This window comes from Mytilus californianus, unplaced genomic scaffold, assembly GCF_021869535.1.
Source record: "Mytilus californianus isolate M0D057914Y unplaced genomic scaffold, xbMytCali1.0.p SCAF_26, whole genome shotgun sequence".
NCBI classification, from domain to species: domain Eukaryota; kingdom Metazoa; phylum Mollusca; class Bivalvia; order Mytilida; family Mytilidae; genus Mytilus; species Mytilus californianus.
Window position 1 is genome coordinate 3,985,861 of NW_026262675.1, and position 27,725 is coordinate 4,013,585.

At 31.8% G+C, this 27,725-nt stretch overlaps 3 protein-coding genes across 3 annotated transcripts; 2 read left to right on the forward strand and 1 right to left on the reverse strand.

Annotated features, from left to right (window-relative positions):
• Window positions 1-1,280: 1,280 nt before the first annotated feature.
• On the reverse strand, window positions 1,281-15,709 carry LOC127732734 (peroxiredoxin-5, mitochondrial-like). The gene is made up of 6 exons (XM_052241932.1): window positions 15,564-15,709; window positions 10,559-10,693; window positions 9,118-9,159; window positions 5,955-6,044; window positions 5,381-5,475; window positions 1,281-3,219 (listed from the first exon to the last, which is right to left on the reverse strand). Exons 1-6 carry the CDS (start codon window positions 15,651-15,653, stop codon window positions 3,081-3,083), a joined length of 591 nt encoding a protein of 196 aa, XP_052097892.1. The 5' UTR covers window positions 15,654-15,709; the 3' UTR covers window positions 1,281-3,080.
• Window positions 15,710-17,247: 1,538 nt separating this feature from the next.
• Window positions 17,248-24,940, forward strand: LOC127732727 (uncharacterized). Its single transcript, XM_052241920.1, has 9 exons — window positions 17,248-17,438; window positions 17,810-17,927; window positions 18,822-18,922; window positions 19,672-19,813; window positions 21,489-21,583; window positions 22,151-22,256; window positions 23,557-23,641; window positions 23,897-24,098; window positions 24,438-24,940. Exons 1-9 carry the CDS (start codon window positions 17,304-17,306, stop codon window positions 24,570-24,572), a joined length of 1,119 nt encoding a protein of 372 aa, XP_052097880.1. The 5' UTR covers window positions 17,248-17,303; the 3' UTR covers window positions 24,573-24,940.
• Window positions 24,941-25,096: 156 nt separating this feature from the next.
• Window positions 25,097-27,384, forward strand: LOC127732722 (neuronal acetylcholine receptor subunit alpha-6-like). The gene has a single exon (XM_052241910.1). It carries the CDS (start codon window positions 25,170-25,172, stop codon window positions 26,391-26,393), a length of 1,224 nt encoding a protein of 407 aa, XP_052097870.1. The 5' UTR covers window positions 25,097-25,169; the 3' UTR covers window positions 26,394-27,384.
• The last annotated feature ends 341 nt before the right edge of the window (window positions 27,385-27,725 follow it).

Sequence of the window (27,725 nt, forward strand, 5' to 3'; positions counted from 1 at the left end):
AAAAAAGGCAGGATGAGCAACCTGGCAAAAAAAAAAAATGCAGGATGAGCAACTTGGCAAAAAAAAAAAGGCAGGATGAGCAACTTGGCAAAAAAAAAAGGCAGGATAAACTATTAAAAAAAAATGCAGGACAGAGATTACAACTAAAAAAAATGCAGGACAAAATTTTTCATCCTAGCCCCCCATAAAAATCAAATGGTAGCTCCCTTACTGAAAATAGGAGATAGATAGATCTTGACATTCTGCGAATAATTGCCCTCTTCAGATTTTTACTATCTATTATTAGATATATTATTATTAACAAAAAGAAACCCACAAACTTTATACTACATACACTAATAATCATTCTCCTCAAGTTTTGTTGAAATTGGTTTAAAGAAAAGATCTTTGAAAAGTATTGAGACAGACAAGTAAATTAGTAAAAAATTGTTATTTTAGTCTTTATCTCCTTAATTAATGAGTTATCCAATTGTTCCGGTTGTATCTACATTTTTTGTAGATCTTGAATTTCTGGTCACTTTTGCTGTTTACAGTTTCTATCAATATATTATAGTTTTTCGCGATAATAGTTAAAACACTAAAATTAGTGAAAAGTTGCCATTTAAGGGCTATTACTCCTTACTGAGTCATCAAAATGGTTTCTGTCATATTGACATTTTTGTTTATCTTGTATAGCTGATCATATTGGAACAGTTTCTACCTTTCTAATATATTATTAGAGATAAAAGGCAAAAACATGAAAATTAGCAAAAAATCTAAATTTAAGTCCAATAACTCCTCAAGGAGTCAACTGGTGAAAACAGGAAGAAGGTAGATTATTACATTCTGAGCATTTTTACAAATTAAATACTAGATACCCTAAAATGATTCACATCAAGTTTAATTGAAATTGGTTCAAAAGTTTCATGGAAGATCTTTGGAAAAGTTTACAACGGTCAACATCGACGCCAATTGATGGCCAAAGCTCACTTGGCCTCTAAGGCAAGGTTGTGCTAAAAATCTATCATACTACTGATGTTTGCTGGTTGCTATTTAACACCTCTTTCAGCAACCTTACCTATATCATGGTTGCTATTTTCATTGGTGAAGGGAGCTGGAGTGCTAAGAGAGAACAATGACCATCTGCAGGAAAACTGGCAATCCTTGTCCATTAAGATCACTTATATGCACACACCACAAGCAGATTTCAATCTCACAACCTGAGAGTTGACATGCTAGTGATCCCTGTAGATAAATAACTAAGACCTCTCTGGCCCCTCAAATACTATTGAGGTAAAGAATTAAGTAATAAGTGTTTATTTCAAGTAAATGATAATTATAATCAAGATGCTGTGTTACAGATTTTGAGAGATGATCAGGGGCGGATCCAGCCATTTTTAAAAGGGGGGGCTCCAACCATATGTCCCCATTCAAAAGCATTGATCGTCAAAAAAAGGGGGTTAAAACCCACAAGTCCCCCCACTTCCCACTTGATCCACCACTGGATGATGCCATAAAAAACTTTAAAAAATGTTCAGTTTATACATCTTCTGATAACAAGGAATTAATTGAATCTGGAATAATTTTGAATTATGGAAAATTGATAAGAAATGTATGATGAAAACTAACCCAATTAAGGAGGGTTAGTATGGCTAAGGCATTTTTGTTAGTTTATACTGAAATATCAGTGAAAGTAATTTGAACCTTAGCCATGCCTGCTCTCAAGTTGGGATAAGTTTTAACTGACATTTATTATCAATTTTCAAGAATTCAAAATTATTCAAGATTCAAATAATTCCTTGTTTGAAGTTTTTTTCATGATTAGCATCAGAAATGCTGAACACCAAAAGTTGGGACAGCCTAAGCAGGATAAGCATTAGTAATATTAATAAAACAATATCTTTAATGATTTTCTTGTAATTTGTTTGCATCATTTTATTACACTTTTTTATCAATACAAATGTCATTTGTTTACCATTGTCTTAAAACACAATTAACCTCTCACTTGACTTTTTAAACCAATAACACAACACCATATTCTCCCAGATTGTATATTGATAAACCAAGAGATGTTTGAAATCATTCAAAAATCTCTTCTCTAAAAAAGCTTTGATACAAGGGTAAAAATAATTATTGGATTATAAATATTCAAATGTCCTAAGGAAACTTCTACTATGAATTCTAGTATCAAAAAGTGACACATTATAATTTTGATCAATTAGAATAAACATTAACAGATTGTATAGTTTTTACCTGTATAATACACAAATTATTCCTAAAATTTAATTAAAAAATTCATTCATATGATACCTTTCCCTATATACATGATATACATTCAAGAAAATTGCTGACAAAATTTTTATCAAAAATTAATTTAAACTGATAACAAATCATAATTATTCTGTTAATATAACATTTATTGATTCAATGTAAAAAGACATTGTAAGCAATATTGCTTCAAAATCTTGACATTATTGTTAACCATACAACACTCCCCACTATTTATAATCCAACTTTTGCTTTCCAGACGAAAAGGAATACATATTCCAAATAATGTGGAAGCAGACAACAGAAAGTAGATAAGCACATGATTAAGCTTAGCAATATTAAATTTGGTAAAAAATATACGGAATTCATGTTTTGTAGCTGCCGAGCAAAATGCAACATTTCTTTTTTATATGTACAGACAGCAATGTGAAGAACATACATGTATATGGCAAATCACTAAAAATTTGGTGCAATGTAATTTTTCTACTTGCAATGTTCACCTACATTGTGCAATAACTCTATGGTATATAATAGTGTAAGACTAGCTAAGGAAAAAACTATTCAGAACGGGATCCAGGATTTTTAAAAGGGGCAACCTAGGGGTCAATAAAAAGAAGGATGGTAAAATTTTGCTATTTGTATAAACATATTGACTATTATGTAATGACAGTGTGTAGGAGATTATCCATTTATCTTAAAATGTTGTTAATCTGCAATGTAATTGCATATTAACCCAAAAAATACTGTCTTATATTCAATACTATGTAGCACCTAATATTCCTGCATAGTAAATCCCTGCATTGTTTTCCCATTTCTTTGGAAATATATTAATGTTATCTACTAGCACTATGTTCTGTATTTATCCTGGTTCCTTTACTAAAGTTTTTTATGCACAATAAACAAGCCAGTCCTGTATGGTTAGGTTCTGTCATTATACTTTTGATAATTCCATCTTCAATTACCAGACAGTACCTGTAAAAAACATTGTAGACTGATTATTAACCACAACATGATTGTACCTTAACTAAATATACAACTGAGGGGCCTCGGGGGCCGAGTGGTCTAAGTAGTTACTACTGTAATCACTAGCCAGTCAACAATGAGGTTATGTGTTCGAACCCCGCTCGTGCGGGTGCACTCGACTCCAATCTTAATTGACTAGGATTGTCAGTTTTCCTATCGAAGGTCAGTGGTTTTCTCCGGGCACTCCTGCTTCCTCCACCAATAAAAACTGGCCGCCATGAAATAGCCCAAAAGCGGTGCTTAAAAGTGGTGTTAAAACACAAAAAAACAAATCAAATCAAATATACAACTGAATATTAGATCTATTTAGATATCACATTTTCTCTTAAACTACATGAACAATTTAAACCAAAAATGGTAGAAATGGTGTTAGAAAGAACCATTATGAAAATTCACTCTGGTAATATATAACATAATATCATAGTAAAAATTTGTCAACTGGAAACCATTCTCCCCAAAAATTATGCATACATGTAGTTGTGATACTGCACAAGAACATAATTCTTTAACAAAACTGCAAATCAAGCTTTATAAGCCTGATAAAATTGTATACCTGCATTCAAGTTATCGTTAAACATTTGTGCTGGACATACCGATTTAGTAACAAAATAGAAAATACTTAAAAAACCATTAGATCCTACATCAAAACTAAAACACCTTTTCATCTATCAAGTCTTATCTATCTTACATCACTGTTAACAGAAGTAATTATCCTTAAAACAATTTATTTCATATACCCCAATTGAAAAAAATGCAAAACCTGTGAAAAGCAACTTGCATATAATGATAAGATCCTTGGTTAAAATTTATAAGAAGCAGCAAAACCAGGAACAAGGACCATAACAGTACATATGATTACAGTGGTAAATGAGCTTAAAACTGCACTTCATGGTAGATAGGAACATTACAAACCAGGAAGAGTTGAATAGACCAGTATACTTTTAAGTATAAAAACTGTTACAATTTTTACTTTAACCAGTCTAAATCAATCTGAAATTTACTTAAAATGTCTCAAACTTAATTTTAACTGCACTCATTGTAAAAACAGTAAAAATCAAACAGACTTGCAATTAAAACATGCAAAATATTTGTAAAAATCATAATTAGAGAGCAATAACTCCAATAAGAAATCAACTGACTGTTTCAACTATGTTGACTTATTTGTAGATATTGTCTTGCTGATCATTTTTGCCATTAAAGTTTCTCTTTATCTGTTATAGTTATTAAAATAGAGACAGAACACTAAAAATGGGTATTAATCCTCATTGAAGAGCAATAACTCCAATTAGTAGTGAACTGACTATTATGGCCATTTAAATAATTTGTAGATCTTGTTTTGCTGATCATTTCTGCTTATTCAAGTTCTATCTATCTATTATAGTTTTTCAGATATAAGGCAAAAACTCCAAAAATTGGTAAAATTTGTCATTAAAGGACAATAAATCCAAATAGGGTTTGTCAGACAATTTCAACTATTTGTAGATCTCATCTTGTTGATTATTTTTTTATTCTAAGTCTCTCTCTATCGATTATAATTTTCAATTAATAGGCAAACATGAAAAAAAAGGTGAAGTTCATCATTTCAGAGCAATAACTCCTACAAGGAGTCGTCTTACAGTTTTAATGTAAATAGACAATAGGTAATCTCATCATCTGAACATTTCTTCTCATGTCAGATTTTTCTATTTATAGCGGTTTTTAAGATAAGACAAAACTTGCATATTACCTCTAATCTATGTTCTATTTTAAGCCATGTTGGCCATGTTGGTTTGCAGGCCGCTTCATCAGATACATTTTTTAAACCGATACCCTAATGATGATAATGGCCAAGTCTGGTTAGATTTGGCTCTGTAGTTTCAGAAGATTTTTGTAAAAGTTAACAAAGACGACAGACACAGATGATGAACACCAAGTGATGAGAAATGCTCACTTGGCCCTTTGGAACAGGTGAGCTGAAAAAAGACATCTGGGCCTACAATTCTATCAATAAAATAGAGCTGAAAAGGTTTATTTAGGTGAAATATTGGCATTCTTAAAATTGGTTAATCAGCAATACAGGCTCAATTGAGCCTTTAGTTTTGTAATTATTACTTGTGAATTTAATTTCCACCTTTTAGATCTAACATTCCCTAGTAGTTTAGTACAATCCAAATCCATATTCATAGCTTTAGTAAACTCTGCTTTAGGATCTGCCAACATCGTAATCTAAAACAAAACAAAAAAGAACGTGGTGAGTCAGAGGTTCACCAATACTTAAATAACATTCCATTAAATAACAACTCCAAACAAATATTTCAAATATTTACAAACTACAACAGTTGAAATATAAACTTCAGTTGACACATATACTTACAGACAAAAGAAGTAGAAGTGCTAAGGCCTCTCTTTGGCTAAAATATTAGAAGCATTGCCAAAAGTGGTTTAATTTTTGTAAAAATAATTAAGATACATGCTAAGTATTTAGGTTTTTCGAAAATAGTGAATGAGGCAGATGATTTAACATTTGATCAGCTTGCTTGACTTCTTAAACAATTCATTATAGCCTTGAGTGTCAGATAACTGTTCTCAATGGTAAAAGTACAAGACTCTGAATTCCAGGGTATGAGGAACTATGATATAAAGCTGAAAATTACTGAAACTCTCTGAATAAAAAAGGACAATTACAAATTAGAAAGTTCATTTACCTTTCCCTCAGCGCTGACCTGTTTTCCCCAAGCTGACATTACAAAGGGGTCATTAACAGAAATACAGCATATCAAATCATAGCCTTCCTCCTACAAAATAGAAATCATACATTTTCTATAAAGTTTATCTTAACAAGAGTACACACACTGAAATGTCTCGCCTGTTTTACTTATGATTGAATTCATGTTGAAAGTCTGTAATACGAAGGTTTTACTACAAGTATCACATAAAATTAACATTATCAATGATTCATGAAAATGAAGTCACAGTCAGATGAGACATGCACACCTAATGATCTTTCCATACACCAAATATAGTGGTCCTATCGCTTATGGTACCTGAGAAACAGATCAAACCACAAAATTTTAAAATTGACCTATGAACCATGAAAATGAGATCAAGGTATTATGAACCTTGCCAGACAGACATGTACACCTTACAAGGTATGAAATAATTCTGTCAAGTTTCATTTGATTGTAAACTTTGAAATATGTTTAACATAATCAATCTAAAAGACAATAGAATAATGATCTGTCATCAAAATTGTATGCTGATCACATGCCATTCTTGTAGTTACAAGTCGTCTGAGAAATACCCTTTTTACATCGCATGACCGTGAGGGCATTCTGGTATATTGTTGCCACGTGACTTTCGTTTTTGACTGATAACTGAACGCAAAATAACATTCTTTATCGCTTGTTATATATCAATTTCATCAATAAATATTCATGAAAATAATTTTTAAGAACATAGATAAATGATATGAAAATGTTTTGTCGTGAGAAATATATATATCAATAACAAATCAAGAATACCGAAAATTTGTGTTAACGCATGTGGAAGAATATCTCAAAAACGTTTTGCGTGAAAATATGAACACCTACTCAAATCCAATCTATTAGAAAAATCGAAATTATTACAGAAGAGTGTCCACCATGCACTTGCACTGCACTATTATTAGAATAGTAGAATAGAATGATATACAAATGGATGAAAATTATATATACATGTAACTGTTATATACAAATATTAATATAATATATAACAACAAACCAGAGTATACTGATTTGTATCACTACAATATAATAGTTATTACAGTGAGGTTGAATTCCGTGTCATTTATTCATCATCCATGCACGAACTTGTCTCAGAAAAAATATATCTATGTACCTTAACCTCACTTTAAGGATTAGAGATCAGTGTTCCAGCTAGGATTTGAAAATAAAGGGGCGCGTTTTTAAAAAAGGGCACTTTAGCGCGTTCTCACTGAAAAAAATCAAATACTTTTAATATTACCACATAATGACATATTTTTAGCAAGCATGTAGCTATGTTAAATACTCTATACTATCATATACAAGTTTAAAAATCATTTATTTAGAACATATAAGTTAAAATCAAACTGAGAGCACTAACAGTCATTACTATATTCATTTCTCTTTCAGAACTACAGATTTTTTCAAAAGAAGAGTTCAAATGCAAATAAATATTAAACAACATTGACAAATATTCTGTTTTTCTCTTTGAAGAAGGTTGTCACACATTGATCAAGATTTTTTTCAAATTTAGTTTCATCACAGTTTAATTTTGCAGTTAATATTTTTGTTAATGTCTGTGTTTTCAAGTTTGCCCTGTGACTTGTCTTTATCAATTTGACCTGAGAGAATTTTCTCTCCACCTCTGCTGTACTGAGTGGTTGTATTATTGCAACACTGAATAGTTTTGCAACAAGAGGGTACATAGATAATAGATTTTTATCCTTATGACAAGGTGAATGAAATAGCTCTAGCAGACTAGGTAAGGAACGATCTGTAAGTTCTGCTGATGACACAAGAGCTATAAAGTCCTGCCATTGAATAAGGAGAGTTTCAGGGTCCATGTCAAATGTATTTGCCAGAGCTTCTATCTCTGTATAACCATACATTATTTCAATGTTGTCTGTTCCTGTAAGGTCTGAAATGGCCAACTGATCGATTGTGTCAGCCTCCCTAACTAACTTATATATTTCCAATTAATCCATTGAGAAAGCACGCTCTGACTTTAGTGTCAAAATCTACTGTATATTTCATGTTGAGCGTATCTAATAATATCAATAAGTTTGTCAAAATGGATTTCAATAAGAAAATTGATACAAAAATCGGACTTTCGAGGGCTCCATAATCAGGCACAATAATAAATTAATTCAACTTTGAAAGTTTATTATCAATTCAACAAGCATCTCCATATATTTCATGTTGAGCGTATCTAATAATATCAATATTAAAGTTAGTCAAAACGGATTTCAATTCAAGAAAAATGATATAAAAATCGGACTTTCGAGTGCTCCGTAATCGGCGGAATTTACAATAGAAGAACAATTGCGATATCTGATAGAAACCTTAATTTCTTCTTCTCGATTTTTCATAAAAGTAAAGAATTAAATTATTTTTTTACCGTTGATGGTCATTATTCTTGAAAAAAAGATGTAATAGACTGGCAAGTCTTTGATATTTTCTTCTTGTCATTTTCGAGTTGGTCAATTTTTCTTTTTTTCGTTGGCATTTTGCGTGTTGACGATTTACATTGGAATGATTCTTTTTTAATGAACGTTATTTTATAAATAACAAATACAATAGAAATGAACATCGTTCACATTTATTTTATAAATTCTATTTTGCATCGTCAGGTGTTAAAAAATCAATTCATTTAACTTTGCTGTTTTGGTGCTTCAGGGCAAAGGGATTAGACAGGGTCGTAAATTTCACCTGATTAAGTAATTGACTAATCAAATAGGTGATTATATACAGGTAACAAGTGTCAACAATTTTAATCTGTTGTCTTAATGAAGTGTGTGTATAAAGAACTCAACAAAATGGCGACGATATGAGGAAAAAAGATCGTTTTTAAACTTTTTTCAAAAGAGCACAGAGGGGTGCATTAGAAGGGCAGAAGGGCAGAGGGGCGCTTAAAAAAGGCAGAGGGGCGCAAAATTTCGGGGGCGGGGCGCGGCGCCCCTCCATTTCATGCTAGCTGGAACACTGGAGATGTGATTTTTTTTTCTGAGACAAGTGCTTGTGACCATCCACAAGAACTTGCGGTCATCCGAAGTTCAGTACTTCAGTACTTTGATTACTCCTATTATTCATGTGCATATTTTCTATGAATATCAAAAATGATAAATACCTTAAATCTGTCAAAGTTTTCAAGATATTCTGGAAGATGTGACTGCAAAGTAAACACAAAAATAGATTAAAAAACAAAGATTACTGTCAATAAATATCCAAATAGCAGAACTTGGTCATAGGTTGCTTATTAAAAAAAAGAATGAATACACTTAAAAATGTTCACCTGCTTAACATATGATGACTGCACAATAACATGAAATTATTTTAAGGACAAACTGTACTACAGGTATTATGAAAACTTACCACTGATCTATAATGGGATATTAACAAATATACATGTTTAACCCCGCCACATTCTTTGTGTGACTGTCCCAAGTCAGGAGCCTGTAGTTCAGTGGTTGTCGTTGGTTCATGTGTCATATTTGTTTTTTGTTAATTGTTTTATTATAAATTAGGCCGTTAGTTTTCTCAATTGAATTGTTTCACATTATTCATGTCAGGGCCTTTTATAGCCGACTATACGGTATGGGTTTTTCTCATTGTTGAAGGCTGTATGGTTGCCTATAATTGCTTACATCCACTTTATTTGAACTTTGGTGGATAGTTGTCTCATTGGCAATCATACCTCATCTCCTTATTTTTATATAGGTATAAAGGACAATGCTTTTGCAACTTCTTAAATTCAATTATAGATATTTTACTTTGTAAACTATATTGGTTATATATCATTTATATTTAATGAAAATTCATAGAACATGGATTCAAGAAATAAAGACTTAAAGTAAAGAACTTCTGAACTTTTTGCTATATTTAAATGCATATTCTAGATACATGTATATGTGCTACTATACTATAATATTTAATTTTCTATATCACAGAAGTATAAAAATAACAATTATCATTTCCAATTTTAATATGCAGTTCATCATGCTCTAGACAAACCAAGAATTTAATTGTAAAAAAATACAACTTATTTATGCAAAATTTGTAACTGAAACAATGAAATAAAATATCCTATGAAATAAAAATAAAAATTTTCCACAAACCATGAAAATTGGCATTGCCCAAAATCCATGACCCCACAGTAGCTCTAATCTCCTTTCATGTCTGTCATAAAAAGTTGATTTCTGACAAAACTTTTAGCATTGTTCCTATTGAAATTTGCATTTTTTTGGTTTAGTTATAGAATACACTTTAGAAGGCCTTAATTTTAACAATGTCATTTTCCAGTTTTTAATTGTTAAATACAAAAAGAAAAAGAAAAATTCAATAGGAACAATGTTTAAAATTTTGTCAGAAATCAACTTTTAATGTCTGAATCACTGTTTACATTGAACAGATTGAAAAAGTATATATTATTGATATTGAATAAATACAACATGTATCTCAATCTTCTTCATGTTTCCAATGAAGCCAATTAGCCTACCTGTAAATCTCCTTTGATTCATACGATGTACAAACCCAAGTGTAATTGCTACTGCTACGTTATGTGTTATTACCTTTGTACATCCAGGTGTAAATGCTCCAACTACCGAAAACAATACACCTCTTTTATTTTTAAACAATTCTTGGAGATTCACTTTTTTGTCTGGGGTATCTTCATACACAGAAACTATTGGTAACTTTTCTCCAATCTGGAAAAAAAATAATCATTTGGTATAGAACTAAATTTTTAAAATTACAGTTTACTACAGTTAAATCTGCCATAAAGATCACCTTTAGTAAGCAAATACATGTCTTGTCAATTCACCCTTTTTTTGTCCAACTCTAATAATGCCACCTCTATTCAAAGGTTACCTTTCTTATAAGGTCAATTTTCTCTTGTACCAAGGTTGACCTTTTTATACTAGTTTGACTGTACTTGTACATATTTTGCAATAGTCTGTGACTGCATAATGGTCATGATATACCTCCCCACCCCCCCCAAAAAAAAGGAAAGGAAAGAAAAAAAAAAGAGATCTGATATACTAGTTGGACCCTGCTTCATGTTTAAGTACTTGTGTCCTAAGACTGGACGACTTTCAGTGATTTTCTTATGTCATATATCTTAAAGGTTTTGTGTTATTTGGAAAATAATTTCAGATTTATCTAGTCATGTTAGTCACAACATTTTTAAACTGCATGTAACATTGTATAGACATCTCTCTATTGTTGAAGTCTGTATGTTGATCTCTGGATGTCATTTGGTCAGTCATGATGGCTTAATGTCTCAATGATGTACAAATGTATACATCACATCTCCTATTTTACATGTTAAATATTTATAAGGTCATACAAGTGGGGAAAGCTACACAATAGCCTTACTTGACCTCTTAACAATGCATTTGTCAAGCCAGGAATATGACAGTTGAATGATCTACATGTAAATATTGTATGAACCTTTGTTTAGATTTGTTTAGATTTTTTTAGAAATGTATTTTTGACAAACATCAAAAACTTTCACATATTTCATAAAATGTGATAATATTATTCTTATACATGTATGGAACTAAATATTTTCCAGAACTCTAATTTAAGATGACACAGAACTTTCACTTACAGTCATGACACTAGTAGCCAACAAACGAAGATAATAATCTATCTGTGCCATTGTAAACTTAAAAATGTATAGTTCATGCATGTACATGTAGTTAAGAAATATACATACCATTGCATTTTTCTAGCTTACATGTAAGAGTTGCTTCAACTTTGCCGTAAAAAGTATACAGTAAAGACCTGCAAAGTCCATCTTAATTTTCAATTTTTAACTTTTAGATTTATATTTAGATTTTGTTTTTAAACATTGTATCTAACTTTTGCTAAGAACCACATTTTGAAATAAAAATCCACATAAAAAGTTAAAATGAACATGAAATGCAATTGTAAGGGTATTATACAATGTAGTCTTGTACCTGAATTATACATTCATTTGACAAGTGTGATGGTTAAATTAGAGATAATACTTGCATAATGTCCCTTTGGTATCTTTCGCCTCTCTTTTGTACTAACATCTGAAGTTATTGTTTCAAATATCTATCTTATCATGTATAATTCATTTTGCCTTCCCCAAGTAACCCAATATTCCTTAGGCACTGGCTACGATTACGTTGAAATGTAACAATAATAAAAAAAGTTATTGTTACATTGGACACTAATTGCCGGAATGATTTGTTGGGTAAGGAACCTATTAATTACGAACGTAACAATAACATTTGTGTCTACGGTTACGTTGCGTTATTGTTACATTAGATTTATTAAACTTTTAACCTACTATAGTTTAAAATGATACTAAAAGACAACATAAAACAACATCTCATGTTTCCAACAAATATTTTGAATGAAAATATAAACATTTCAAGAATAAAAAAATATTTTTCACCTGAAGCATGGCAGACATTGAAAGTTGCTATAACTTCAAAAAGGGATATTGCACAGTGAAACTGTTTAGTCTGCAAAACCGACATGCACATTGCTGCATCACTCGTTTGTGATGGCTGCCTAGACTAGTTTCACCAAAAATCCTTCGGACTAAAACATGCTCCCAAAAGCACATACTGGATGTGTAGAAGCTGTCATTGTAAATAAAATTAAAAATATGTATGCAATATTGTAGCATTGCAGTGTTTGCAAATAAAAGTTTTCAAGTTGTATTTTAATACATATTACTAGTCCCAACAAACTCTGAAGTGCATTAACGTAACAATAACACAATGTAACTGTAGACACTAATTTTATTGTTAAGTTCGTAATTAATCGTTTTCTTACCAACATAGCATTCCGGCAATTAGTGTCAAATGTAACAATAACTTCTTTTATTATTGTTACATTTTAACGTAATCATAGCCAGTGCCTATTCCTTATCAAATTCGGAGTTGAGAAAAAACAGCAATTTACAGGTAACAACCAGTTACCTAAATGGGTTATCATAGCCCTTATGGGATATAAATATTCAGTGCAAAAATCTATGTCTTTTTTATTAAAGTTATCAAAAGATTCTGGTAGCAAATTTTGGATGGTAACACTTCCAGCAACTGAATTGATCCTTCTGAAAACCTACCACCTTCTGATGGATCAATCTAAATAACAAGACGGAATTCAGAAGAGTTGTTAAATTTTCATTAAAGGGCCTATGACTTAGCATTTACAGCACAGACACTTTGTCTCTGAAAAAAATTACCTATATACTTTTTTGGGTTCAAAACAAAAACTTACACAACTATCAGAATTATGTATTACCATCAATGAAACATGTATTGAAAATGTCCATTCTTTCAAATTACTTGGAATTGACATTGATGAAAATTTAAACTGGGAAGATCATGTTGATCGTATATGCAAGATTATCTCATCTAAAATATCACTTTTGTTTAAAATTAGAGTATGTTTGCCTATACACACAAGACAACTATTTTATAATGCATATATTCTACCATTTATAGACTATTGTAGTTCAGTTTGGGGAAATTTATTACAAACACATTCAGATAGAATCATGAAACTTCAAAAAAGAGTAGCAAGAATTATACTTGAATGCGATATTTCTGTTCCTGGACCATCTAATTTTATGTTTTCATCTTTAAAATGGCTATCTTTTACACAAAGAATAAAATACCAACAATCAATTCTAATGTATGGACTAACACCTGATTACTTAGCAATGCTAAATATTAATGATGTGCAACACCACAACTTACGATCTGTCTCTAATAATGATCTATTTGTTCCAAGACCAAATACAAATTTTTATAAAAAATCTTTTCATTATTCTGCAACAAAGGTATGGAATAATTTACCACTCAAAATAAAGAATTGTCGAAATGTGGAATTATTTAAGAAACATTGTTATAATCATTTTCTTGAAAATTCTATGCAAGTCGCATAATTTGTTTTCTTTCTTTTGTTGTAAGAATAAGAAAATTTAATCAAAACTTTACCAATTATTGCCATTTATTGCCATTTGTATGTTTGAATGATTGAATTGTGTATATACTAGTAATATATATTGTATTTTAATGTATGAATGTATGAATGTTAACTGTATACATGTATTTTGTTTGAGGGCCTCAATGAAAATTAGACTACTTCTTATTGAGTAACCCTCTTTAAATAAAGAATTTATTATCATTATTATTATAATATAACACAAGGTACATGTACATGTACCTAACTTGTATATTTGAGAAATGTCATCCGGTCGCGAAACTTCCATTATATTTAGATTCTGCCGTTGTCTATCCCACGCCTATTTCTATTGTGGGAATCATTTGTGTCAACCTCTTTCTCAAATATACGAGTTAGGTACCTTGTGTTACATTCAAGTATGTAGGTAGACAAGTGCCTGTGCTTTACAGTTATGGCTTTGCGACAAAAGAGGAATAATTATATTTTAGTTTTATTCATTACCAGTGACGGACAAATTCCTGGTTGTCATGCTTTCTCAGCACTAATTGATTTATTAATATCTTTTGAGTACGGAATATACACAGTTGTGACAAGGTTTAAATATCGTCTTGGTACCTGTTTTGACGCGGACCAGAAATGACGCACCGATTTAGTTAACGGTTTTACATTTCTAAACAAAAGCCGTGACGTCATCAACATTTGCTGTACATAACATGATGTTGAAGGTCATCTGACTACAACAAAGATGCCTAAAACTCTGCCCAGAAATGTTATTATTGCTTAAAATATTAAAGACAATGCAATTTCCGCCATTTTATTAAGGTCAAAAAAATTCTACCCTTCCCCGAAAGATTATCAGTCCTATCTCCACTTTGGTCAAGAAAAGTAGGTAACCGTATGCTTCCCCATTTTGTGTTTTTCAAATCACGTGACTGTCATGTGACATGGTTTTACATTTAAGCGGGAATCACTGTAGAACAAATGATCGTCGCTTATATAATTTTCTATGGTTTATTGATTTTTTTTCATTCAATGTATGAAGTATACATTGATAAATGTATTATTGTCAATGTTGTTTAATGAATGCAATTACTTTTTATTTTCAAATATATGGAATATGTATATCACTTTCTTAAATTTTGAACAATTATATACCAAAATATAGGTTACATTTAAATTGATTAAAAATTTGGTGTTACAATCATTATGATCATTAAAGTGAATGAAAATATCAAAAGTTGTTAATAAAATTGAATCTGTTGAACAGTTTTAATTTTAAAGAATCCGGATTGAAGCAATTTTTCGATTATCAGTTACGTGCAAGTGGTTTTTACTGGTTTGTTTACAGTGCGTCATTACTGGTACCCATCATTAGTTGGCAGTCCGTTTGTAATGTTAGCAAACATGAATTTTATTGCTATTACTGTTTCAAATATCAACTGTTTAATGATTGAAATATAATAACAAGTTACCAATCTTTTATTCCATTCCGTTTTTCTAATTCTTTTAAATGGTAGATTAAATGCAGAGACAAAACAACCTTAGGTGCGTCATTACTGGTTCCTCGGGGATATAAAATGGTAAGAGTAATTTTTCAGAGATGTACAGTGTACATTTTTCTACCTTGAACGACCGAAAAATATATTTTTGTGCACAGAATGTGAAGTGCTTTTGGAGAACTGAGTTGCAGCTTCTAAATATCCATGCTGTCATCTTTTCAAAACAGTAAATGCTCAGCTGTTCATTTTATTCGTTTGCAAAAGGGAGATAATCCATTTTAAAATCTAATTCAAGATCCTTTGTTGGAAAAGACGAAAGTCAGTTCCGTATCACCTGAGACTACTATATATATGTGTTATAGTAGTCTCAGGTGTCACTCGGAAATACTACAATCAGTTATTTCAAATACCACATGTAAGTCCGATTTGTGATTTGATTTTTTTCTGAAACAAAAAAGCAAATTACTAGTATTTGTGACATCCATTAGTCACTGCAATCTACATGATCTAGTGGTTCCAGGTATCTAAGATACAACAGTTACACCACATGCAGGCATGTACTTGTCAGTCTCAGAATTTTTTTCCCCATACCTTAATATTAAGGTATATAGGGAAAACAAATTCTGAGACAAGTGCCTGTGAGTTACACCTGGAAATCAACTGAGTTGGGTGTCTATAGCTATATATTTCATAACGACTTTGGGAAAGGACAATTTTTAAAAGTCAAAATCCCTTATTTTTTGTTTTCTTTAAATTTGAATAATTTTCGTGATTTTCTGTGAAATTGAAAAAAGAAATAAAAAATAACGGAATGTGGAAAAGGAGGAGCGCAAAAGAAAAAATGTCCTGTCATCAAGTACCCATGAAACCACTTACTAAGTTTAGTTTATTTTGTTTTCCCGTGAGTTAACATGAAGCGATTACATATTTCATAAACCATTACTTTTTCCGATACACACGTACTGCTACACCAAACTGACAGATAGGACCAAAACTGTTATCTACTACTACGTGTAATTAAAATAATAACACAGTTTAGCGTGTCACACGTTAACTTTATCAAAGTAAAATGATTTCTTAATTGTTGATTTTTTTTTTCTATTCGCATACGCTTTAAAACCTTCTAAATTCAATAACTTATGTCATTGAATGCTAGGATTAACAATTTTTAGAATATATGCGAAGACGGTAAACTAATGTTTAATGACGGCTTAGCTTATCAACCATGTATAGTGACCATCGAACTTGCGGTGGTCATGTTGTGTGTTGAACATTTCGGATGAACCGGCCTTCTTTTCACGGCAATTGAAATTTTGTCGACTCGTAAGCATAGTCATTCACATCGCCCCAATACTTATAGAGCTTCTCTTTCTACATTTGAAGTTTGCAAACCGGCCTTTGAAGTCTGAAACTGACTATGTTTATCAGTCTATTATTTTAAAAGGCTGTGACGTCAACAAAATATTGCATTCACGGTTAGCATCCCGTTATTCACAGTTTTAAAATTTAAGAGTATTTTTTTCAGCTTTTTATAAAAATCCGAAATGTATTTCACTATTCCACTGCTTACGTGAATAAAAAAGTATGATAGTTAAGATAATTTCACAATTAACATTCTTTTAGTATTTTTTATATGTAATACATATTTTTTTAGTTACTTATGCCAGCTGCAAGGGAGAATACACCTCTGTTTCTACCCTGAATTGTATAAACATTTTATCTCAATTTTAACAACTTTAAGTAACTTTATCAACTTGATTAAGATAACAGATAAATATTTGTCCTTGGCCACTGATAGAAGTATTACATGTATTATTAAGTAGGTCCTTTAACAACGACTTTGAGTAATACGTTCATATAGACCATGCCACCAACAGTCCCTCACGGATATACCGGGGAAACTTTTCCGGATTATTTCAATTCGAATGCAAGACCAAAAATTACAACTCAGAAACTGGGACAGCTCTCCGATGATGAAATTAAACAATTCTTTGAAGATGTAAGTACACAATGCATGAAAATAACATTTTATAAACATTACAAAGGAACTCAGTTTAGTTGTCAAAACATCTGATACGGCAAACATTTCATCATCCCAATTTTTTGAAAAAAGCACTGTACAAAAACTGTAATATTAAAGATGAGGTGACTATAACACGATATTTGTCAACATAGTAGTACACATTGTTGTTTCATGCTTGCTTTAATATTAATCATATTTATTAAATATAGTTATTTTATTTTCATATCCGATTAAAAATTTGAAAGAGGGAAAAAAATTAGACAACAGTCTCGAAATGATAGGATTTTTTTTTCATATTAACGTTATCGTTGTCATAGATCATTTTATTTATTTAATGAATTTTCTAGGGGTACGTCATCGTGGAGAAATTTTTCAATAGGGATGAAATAGATCCATGCAGAGATGCTGTTAATGAACTAGTTGAAGAGTTGGCACAAAAACTGTACAACACCAAGCGCATTAAAAGTATGTACTGGATATTGTTAAGTAGTCCTTCCATAATCATAGATGCCTTTCATGAAATTACGGATTTTGTGTGATTGAAATTGGTTTTTACAAAATTTTGAAAATTATTTTAAATTAAGGAACATATCTTCCTCTTGCAAAGCTCTGATTCCTTGCCCGGCTTTGGCTATCCTTTTTTGTCCTTTTTGGTTTATAGCTCTTCATCTTTTAAATATGCTTTGGATTTTCAAATATTTTGGCCTCGAGCATCACCGAATAGACATTTATTGTCGAAATGCGCATCAAGTGCAGAAAAACTGGTACCGTTAATGTTATTACTTAGTCTACCACTGGGTCGAAGCCTCTGCTGGTGGACTGCCCCGAGGGTATCACCAGCCCAGTAGCCAATACTTCGGTACTGACATGCAAATACGGATTTTGGGTTATTAAAATTTGCTGTTACAAAATTTTGGAAATTGTTTTGAATAAAGGAATATATCTCCCCCATGCAAAGCTCCGATTACTTGCCCGGCTTTGGCTATACTTATTTGTCCTTTTTGGTTTATAGCTCTTCATCTTTTTGATAAGCTATGGACGTTCATATATTTTGGCCTCGAGCATCACTGAAGAGACATTTATTGCCGAAATGCGCATCTGGTGCAGAAAATTTGCATGTTAATGTTATTTAAAATAAGTATGAAAATCCCGTTAACACAGTGTGCGAACCAAAATAACAGATATTTCATCAGCATAACCTAAGTACAAGCAATTAAGCTCCATTTATGTTATTTTTTTTATAAAATTTCATTTTAAATTGTCATTAGAGTATGTGTAAGCATATCCATGTGTGTGTGTGTGTGTGTGAGTGCCGGACAAGAAGATATGAATAGCAATGGTTATACTTATGTGTTACAGGTTTATATCGAGAACTGGGATTTTTTGAACGACTGACTGCCATAGAAAAAGATTTTCCAGGGGCCAATATTCTTCTTCACAAAGGAGACCAGTTAGCCCAAGTGAGTTTCAGTTTTGTGTGTTTTTATTTAAAGCTACGAAGAATGGAATACATTTCTTCTCAATTATCAAAATCAGCTGGGAATGTACTCGAGCTCAAAAACCTATCAAGGTTTCAAATACTAACTGAATTCGTTAAAAAAATCGACAAAAAATGCGAACGTTGTGTACATGGAACATAGTGATACAAAACGTAGAGGTTTCATAATCATCAGATACGATCAACTATTTCTCATCAAGTCGTTACCAAAGGGAAGTTATTGGCAATCAACTATCTACCATCTGCACCATATATGATAATTTTTATTATATAATAACTAAATTTGATATATATATAGAGTTTGTTTAGACTTTGTTAAGCAAGTCCCGAATGAGTAACAAGAGCAACATCTTACTAAAGGTTTCTGACTCCAAGTTCAGTAACAACATACAGGAAAATAACATACACATTTCTTATCAAAATAACTGTTAAACCTTATACATGTACATGTAACAAATGATGCAAATACAACTTTAGGAGTGCAGTATTGATTAATTTGCATTACAAGTAAGAAAAAGTTGTAATTGTAAATTGGTGTTACCATAAATCGAACCAATAAAGAACTGAACAATGTTTCCCTATGAACAACCTATAGAAAACTTTATCAATCTGATTAAAATTCAGATCTAACGGAACTCGCGTACTCGTATGAGCATAACGAAATCAGAGATCTATATTTTAATTAGATTGAAAACTTAATACTCTATGTAGGCATTTAAAGACTTGTGGAGTAATGAACGAATGTTAAATGTGGTGGAACAGTTAATTGGACCTGAAATTGCAGGACATCCTGTGTGGAATTTACGAACAAAGACTCCTCAAAATGAAGCTACAACAGTACCTTGGCACCAAGGTAAACAGTGCTACATTTAAGTTGTGTTTTATTCTGACAGACATAAAGTCATCTACTATAGGTTATGTTTAGTATTTGAAAGTTAACAAAAGTTCGGAAAAACACTTTGTTTTACCATTGTGTCATACTTTTTCCCATTCCTGCAGCTCAGAAAAAAAAACACACAGACGGAAATCAGCAGTATGTGTAATTTTTAAAGGTAAACACATATACATCCATCTGATTTCAAATATTTGATGAACTTCGACTTGTATAAAGGTTAAGATGTTTTTTTTTAATCTTGCCAAAATACTACAATTTTAACATAGACATAGAAATAGCGATATAACTAGTAATACAAAATCACTCCACTTTTGCATATCACCTTAAGTATAAACCACGAAGTAATGACCCCTGAAATATGCATTGTTTATGTTTTTACGTCTGTGTTGGTCAAATTTTTATAGTTCATAGTAACATTTTTTTCGCATAGATAATTTTTGCCCCCACCCTGATCTAGAAAATTGTTGTGTCTAGGGATTTAATATAAACATTTTCCAAAGTTTTGGTCAAAAGATCCCCTGTTTTTCCTTCGCTGTTATCCCGTCTGTGCGGGGCGTCAATCAGCTGCAGCCCGTTTACGTTTGACGTTGACCTCCGAAGGCACATGTTTTGCACTTATGACCATTTCTTTAATTACCCGTTGATTTGTAATATTCTAAATTGCTTTTTTTTGTAAAACTAACTTAATGGGTTTATTCTTCACAGTAGGCACACACAGCTGACCTAATAAAGAATTAAAGAAAACACAGTCATTGACACTATCAGCATTTTATTCCACGTCGCGAATGTATATTCGCCTTTAAGAATCATTTTGTTTGTCCGTTTTTACATCTGCACCATTCATGTCCCCTCAGATTGGTTGATTTCTATGTGAGTTTTTTTTATCAGAAACCTACAAGCATGACGACAGTTGCAGTCTTTGTATCTCAAGAAAATTTTGATTACCGCGATCTACTTTGCATGAGACATATATGTTTAAATTTTACCGCAAGAATCCATGAAGAGTTCTAGGCAATGTCCTAACATCGTATTTCCCTGTCGCATTATAATTTAAAATAATAAACACAGGATCCTGACCTACTTCACACTATTGACAAGTAAGTTTGAATAATTTTTGTCATTTGTTTCTCAGATATCATTAAAATTTACATTGATAAGTCTGCAACATTAAAATCACAATGAATACATTTTATACTAAAAGAAGAAGAAGAAGATGTTTTATTTCCATTAAATGGGCTCATAAAGAGCATAATACAGTATTAAGACATTATTTAGACAAAAAAAAAATCAAATTAATCAAGTATACATACAAAGAAAAGAAAAAGCAGTTTGAACATGAATGGACTACACATACATATAAATATCTATATATACGTTTAAAAGTGTTATACCTCCTTCAGCAACTAAGGTTTCAAGTCATTAAGTGGTGAGTCAATGATAGTTTACTTTTCTGATATCTGGAAACAAAAAAATATCAGTGTTATTATGATCTATATTTTGGGCTTAAAGGATGCTCTTAACAAACAACGGTCGTCTTGCAGTTGGATCACACAGAATATGACATATCTAAATTTCTGTAATTAATTTACAATTCATTCCATCAAAGCTACAGACCGACTCGATTGTCTTTCAGACTGTGGTTATTTAAATGTCGACTGTTATAAAACACTCCAGCCAACAGCTTGGATTCCTTTGCTTGATACAAACGAGAAAAATGGTTGCATGCAGGTTTGTTCAATTTTTTCATAACGGATTTCAAATTTTGAACTCGTTTAAATACACAGTTTAAATATATGAATACACAGTAATCTGAGGTCTGATTTGGGACGTTTTATTAATTATATATGCACGTGTGGGAGTCAATATTTGATATGCGGTCAGGACAACAATATTTGATATGATGTGTTACTTAAAAAGAGTATAATTTATGTTTGTTGGACATACATGTGACCTATCGTTGCTTTCATTCTTGTCATTTGACTCTGTTGGATAGTTGTCTCTCTCATTAGCATTCATACTACATCTCCTTATTTTTATATGACATATATTCAATATCTACCAGTGAAGTTAAAGTTCTAGATTCATTTTTGCTCAGAACTCTGCATGATAATTCAACAATATTGAGTTTGTGAATTCATTGTAGATATTACATCTGTATCTGAGTAAGGGCTTTTGACCTTGACTAAAGCTGCCAAGGTCATCAACGTTTAAAATAGTTTTTAAAGTTGTTTTAAGACTAGACATGTTTTGTGAGTCACTTTTGGATAATATTGACGTTAAGTATGATATTTATAGGTGGCCAACAAAGGGCACAAGAAAGGTCTTGTAGCGCCACACCAATGTTGCTATGGTGGCACCTGGTATGTCATGTTAGAAGAGAAGGAAATGATTAAGACATTGGGTAGGTAAATAATCCGAAATAAAAGAAAAACTTTCTTTCTAAAGATACTTTTGAATTGAGACAGGTTTATATATGAAAATAGATACAAGTACAAAAAAAATAAAAATGTATTAGTAGAGAACACGCTTCATTTATTATCGGTTATCGGCTTTGCACTAGCTTTCAGTAACTGCGAGTACTCTTGGATTGGTACTTTATGACTTTTGTCTTTATGTAATTTTTTTGTGCTTGGTGCCACTGTCAAAAGTCTAGCTATTTACAACTGATTTTACAGTTATTTTAGTGTGCTGTTAAACCACTGTCCAAGTTTAGGGGAGGATTGAACACTCACAAACATGTTTAACCTAGCCCTATTTTATATGTGCCTGTCCCGAAGCAGGACAATGTAATTCAGTAGTTGTCGTTCGTGGCTTTCTGTCATATTTGTTTTTCGTTTATTGTTTTGTTATAAATCAGGCCGGTTTGTTTTGTTTGAATTGTTTCACATTTTATCATGCTTTTTATAGCTGACTATACGGTATTGGGTTTGCTCATTGTTAAAGGCCATACGGTGACCTATAGTTGCTTAAATCCACTTCATTAGGACTCTGTTGGATATTTGTCTCAATGGCAATCATACTTCACCTCCTTATTTATATAAAAATAAACGAAGATTAATTTTGTATTTACATTGTGTCATAGATCAAATTTATTCGTTCAGTGTATGTTCACTTGTTTTTGTTAATATGTCTTTAGATTGAGTTAAGCCATTCCAATTGATATTTTATAGTGTGTCTTTCTATGTTGTGATGTTACACTATTGTTTCAGGTTAGGGTGAAGGTTTGCGCCTATTAAAACGTTTAAACCCGCTGCATTTGTTTGCACCTGTCATAAGTAAGGAACCTGATGTTCAGTGGTTGTCGTTTGTTGATGTAGTTCATATGTGTTTCTCGTTTCTCGTTTTTATATAGATAAGACCGTTAGTTTTCCTGTTTGAATGGTTTTACACTAGTCATTTTTTGGGACCCTTTATAGCTTGCTGTTCGGGGTGAGCCAAGGCTCCGTGTTGAAGGCCGTACTTTGACCTATAATGGTTTACTTTTACAAATTGTGACTTGGATGGAGAGTTGTCTCATTGGCACTCATACCACATCTTCTTATATCTATGCACACCATGTAACCACATTTATTGATATATAAACACAAGTGAAACATCTATTCGCAAATCTAAGATATTGCCATATAGAATATGCAACGCGCAACCAAAATAAGTCACATTTACAGTGTGATGAACTTACAGCATGGTGTTCTTATTTACAGATGTGGACGTGGATAAAGACATAATAACGTGTCCAGTACCATATGGTGGCATGTTATTGTTGAACAACTTAATACCACACAGAAGGTATGTTTATATGGTATATGGTTACCATTAACTTTTTTAAAGATAGATCTCCATTAGTTATTTTACTTACATAGGAAAATGATCAGACTAGCATTATACTTTTTATTCCTATATTATACTGTTTTGATTTGATCGCCACTGGTGAGTCTTATGTAGATGAAACGCGCGTTTTGCATACCAAATTACAAGCCTGGTATCTTTGTTAAGTTTTTATAAAGACAAAACTAGATATAGCTATAACTATTTCTTTTCAAGTCTTCCTAACATGACAAAACAAATCCGTTGGAGCTTGGATTTGAGATGGCAACGGCCAGACGAACCAGCAGGATTTTATGGAATGAAGGAACCATTGCTTATGAGAACAGGAAAGGATCCTAACTATAAGATTGATTGGACTCCATTTGATAACGTTGATAGACGTGAGAAGCAAAGAGAAGCAGTAAAAGATGTCTTGCCGGTATGTAGAATCTCAATACTGGTTAGCACGGTTTAATGAATAGTTCAATTTCTATTAATGTACCTTCCAAGAACTGTAGCTGTACTGAAGTGACTATCGTGCTTAATGCATTCTATTAAAAAATATAAACTTTATCAGGTGCTTCGAACGGCGGAATACGTTTATTTACAATGGTATTAGTTAGTGATCAAAGGAAGTTATCAGTCAATGATGATATATATGTAAACAAAATTGAAATAACACAAGTTTGTTGCGCCCGAAGCATTTTTCTGGGTTTACCTTAATTGGGGACCATTATTATCGAATAACCATGCATATTGTTTTTTTTTTAATTTTCAGTTACCCGATGATCCTGAATTTGACACAACCATTCAAGGACCATGGATGAAAAAGTGGGACATTGTCCATATGAATCAACATACTTCAAAGTTAACAGAGGATGTACTTAGTTCATGGCATGGTCATAAGTCTTAACAAATCATTATCTTGTGACACATTAGATATCAATGTTGCTAATTATAAGTATAATATACTACTTTAGTATTACTGAACTGTTAGTAGACTAACAACAGATGAGAGTTTTAAATGCTTACTACACATGAAAAAGTGGATTGGTTTTTCGCAATGCGAATTGGGAAATTCCTACAATAATAAATTCATAAACTTATATTTTCACTTTTTTTACATTAGTTAAAGCAATCAGTGACCTAACATTGTATTTCAGAATATAAATTAACTGTAATTAGAATTATAACACCATACTTTTGTACGTTTTATAAAATGTATTTGTTTTCTAACTATTATCTTTTCATCATATTTAAAATTATTTGTTCTACAAGAAGGATTTGCATAGCGTGAATGATTTCTATGCATTATTCATTTATAATTAAAAAATGTGAAAAAATATGTTTTTGAATGTGTACGAATTGCTTACGTGTTTATTGTTTGAAGTCCTTCGGTTAATTACCTGCCTGGTACAGCCCATCTAATGTTTTTACAAAACACAAACATTATTGAATACATTAAGATCGATAAGTCTTTTTCTTCATGTTTGTACATTTATAGTTGAAAATGGCAAGATTAATACTATCCGTAATTTTAATTTGGTTTTTTAACGCTTGTTCCCAAGCACAAACTGGTGACAATATGAAAGCTTTGATGACAAAATTGTTTACTACAGACGGTTATAACAAAGAAGTACGCCCAAGTCTTAACCAGTCAGAACCCTTACGAGTGGATTTAGACCTTTTCCTTGTAGCTGTCAATGGTATTGATGAGGTTGGACAAAAGCTGATAACAACTGGATTTGTCGACATATACTGGAAAGACGAATATTTACAATGGGCACCTGCTACGTATGGAGATTTGTCAACCATCTATGTATCACAAGATAAAATTTGGAAACCAGATATATCACTACAAAACGGATTCAAAAAGTTAGAGGAACTAGGAAACGGTTTTATCAAAGTGATCATTGAAAAAGATGGTATGTTGAGATGGTCACCCTTTGAAATATTCGAAACAAAGTGTGATATTAACATTGAAAAATTTCCATTCGATGAACAAACTTGTGACATTATTTTTGTTGTATGGTCATACAGTATTTCCGAGGTAAAAATTTCAAAAGGATCGAAAGGAATAAATTTTTACAATTTCAAAGGTAATGGGGAATGGAAAGTTGTGTCGACTTCAGCCACCGTAGATTCATCTGCAGAAACAAGAGTCAAGTTTTCCCTTACTGTACGCAGAATTCCTACATTTTATTTGATAAATGTTATCGCACCTATTGTATTATTGGCTGTATTAAACATATTTACATTTGCACTACCAGTAGACTGTGGTGAGAAGATGAGTTACTCTATTACTGTGTTTCTGTCGTTTGCCGTATTTTTGTCAATTGTCAGTTCAACGCTACCAAAAACCGCGGGGTCTATTTTGGAATTTTACTTAATGTTTCAACTTGGAATGGGAACTATCGTTGTTATTGTCACTGCTGTGGAACTCCGATTACACTTCCGAGCAAAGCCTGTCCCTAAATGGCTACAAGTTGTCTTTACTCTATCGTTCATTAAATACATGCGAAGTAAAAAGAATGTTGGATGTTCTGACGTCAATACTCAAAATGATAGTGCTACCATGAATGGTGAAGTCATTAAGACGGAACGAACCCACACCGACTCTACAGAATTGACTTGGCCAGATATAATTGCAAGAGTTGACATGATTCTATTTTGGGTTTTATTAGTTACAGTCATTATCATGACATTAATTATATATCTTCTGCTAACTAATTAGTTAGATGTTATATTTTTCGTTTTAGCGAAGTTGCATTATCTTTGTGGTTTTATAACTTTTCTATTACACTAAAATGTTAGAGGAGCACACTTTTTTATCGATAAGACTAGAATTCATGACATTCCATTATATTTAGACTGTGCCATGGTGGGTAATGTATGCATAGCAGGAATCGCTTACGCTGTCGACGAACAAAATCTCGATCTGTTTGGAGTTCGTGTGATTCCCTAAGTTTTTATTTTTGGGTGGTAAACTAGTATTCCGTATGGATTTATGAGCTTTGAGCATTGTACAGTTGTCTCTTATTTACATTGACAAGACAACCTACTTAGAAAGAATTAACATAATATGATTAAAATATGACTATTGTAAGTCTTCCAAACTATCTTGGCATAAGGAATACGGAAAAAACGTTCTATAGGGTGTAATTTTAATTGCTGATGAGAAGAGTGAAACCTTTTGCTGAAATTTTGTTCGGAATGACCATCCGGCAAAGGGAGTGTGTTGAGGAAAATATATCATTTCATGTTGATAAAGGAAAATATATTTTGAAAACTCAGCGTGTTTTTATATTCAATTAAAGATTATTGATTTGAAGTACCGGGGTTGACCTCTGAGGTAAGAGCGTTTAACTTAAGTAAGTTCATTTGAGTTCTCTAAGGGAAGGTAATATGTTGCAGTCGATGCTTCTTGTCAAGATGAATAAGAATATATGTTGTTTAAGGGTGGGGATCTCTGTGGTTTATGAACTTTTTTTAACTATATTGAAGAGGGGACGGGATCACATTCGTTGGTAACTGTTCAATATATTTCAAACACTTTTTGTCAAAAGGGTTAGAATCATATATCTATGATATATATAATTGGTACTAGTTTATAAAAAAAAAAAATTAAAAACTTTTTTTTTAATAAGACAATGAAGTAAGTCGTCCCTTCTTTATGTCCAAAATAGAAATACCCTTCACTTGATCTCACCCGTATCAATGAAGAATCAAAATAGTACCATACAAAACTGTAATAATAATAATAATAATAATAATAATAATAATAATAATATATTTATACATTCAAGATATAAATATGAAAATGATTAGATATTAAATATTTGAGAAAGTTTCTCTCGTTAAATTTATTTCTTCAATATAAATTTTGAGTAACATCACGTATAATGCTTGTCTTTTAAGCATGGTACGTCGATCAGCAAATTTGTACTGTTTACTTAAAGACAAAACTTATTGTATTTTCTATCACGAGAATTTAGAAAATATCATTATGAGTAAGCGTTTAACTAAATCATATTATTTCTGTAGTATTCAAGTCCAAATACTTCAG

Bases quoted from the DNA above. Each gene is read 5' to 3' on its own strand.
- LOC127732727 (XM_052241920.1), top strand. From the start codon at position 17,304: ATGCCACCAACAGTCCCTCACGGATATACCGGGGAAACTTTTCCGGAT. The intron at 17,928-18,821 runs GTATGTACTGGA...TATGTGTTACAG, and splicing joins CAACACCAAGCGCATTAAAA to GTTTATATCGAGAACTGGGA. The intron at 23,642-23,896 runs GTATGTTTATAT...TTTCTTTTCAAG, and splicing joins AACTTAATACCACACAGAAG to TCTTCCTAACATGACAAAAC.
- LOC127732734 (XM_052241932.1), bottom strand. From the start codon at position 15,653: ATGACAGCATGGATATTTAGAAGCTGCAACTCAGTTCTCCAAAAGCAC. The intron at 10,694-15,563 runs GTAGAAAAATGT...TTTTTTTTCCAG, and splicing joins ATATTTTTCGGTCGTTCAAG to ATTGGAGAAAAGTTACCAAT. The intron at 3,220-5,380 runs GTGGAAATTAAA...TGTTTTTTACAG, and splicing joins GGGAATGTTAGATCTAAAAG to GTACTGTCTGGTAATTGAAG.
- LOC127732722 (XM_052241910.1), top strand. From the start codon at position 25,170: ATGGCAAGATTAATACTATCCGTAATTTTAATTTGGTTTTTTAACGCT.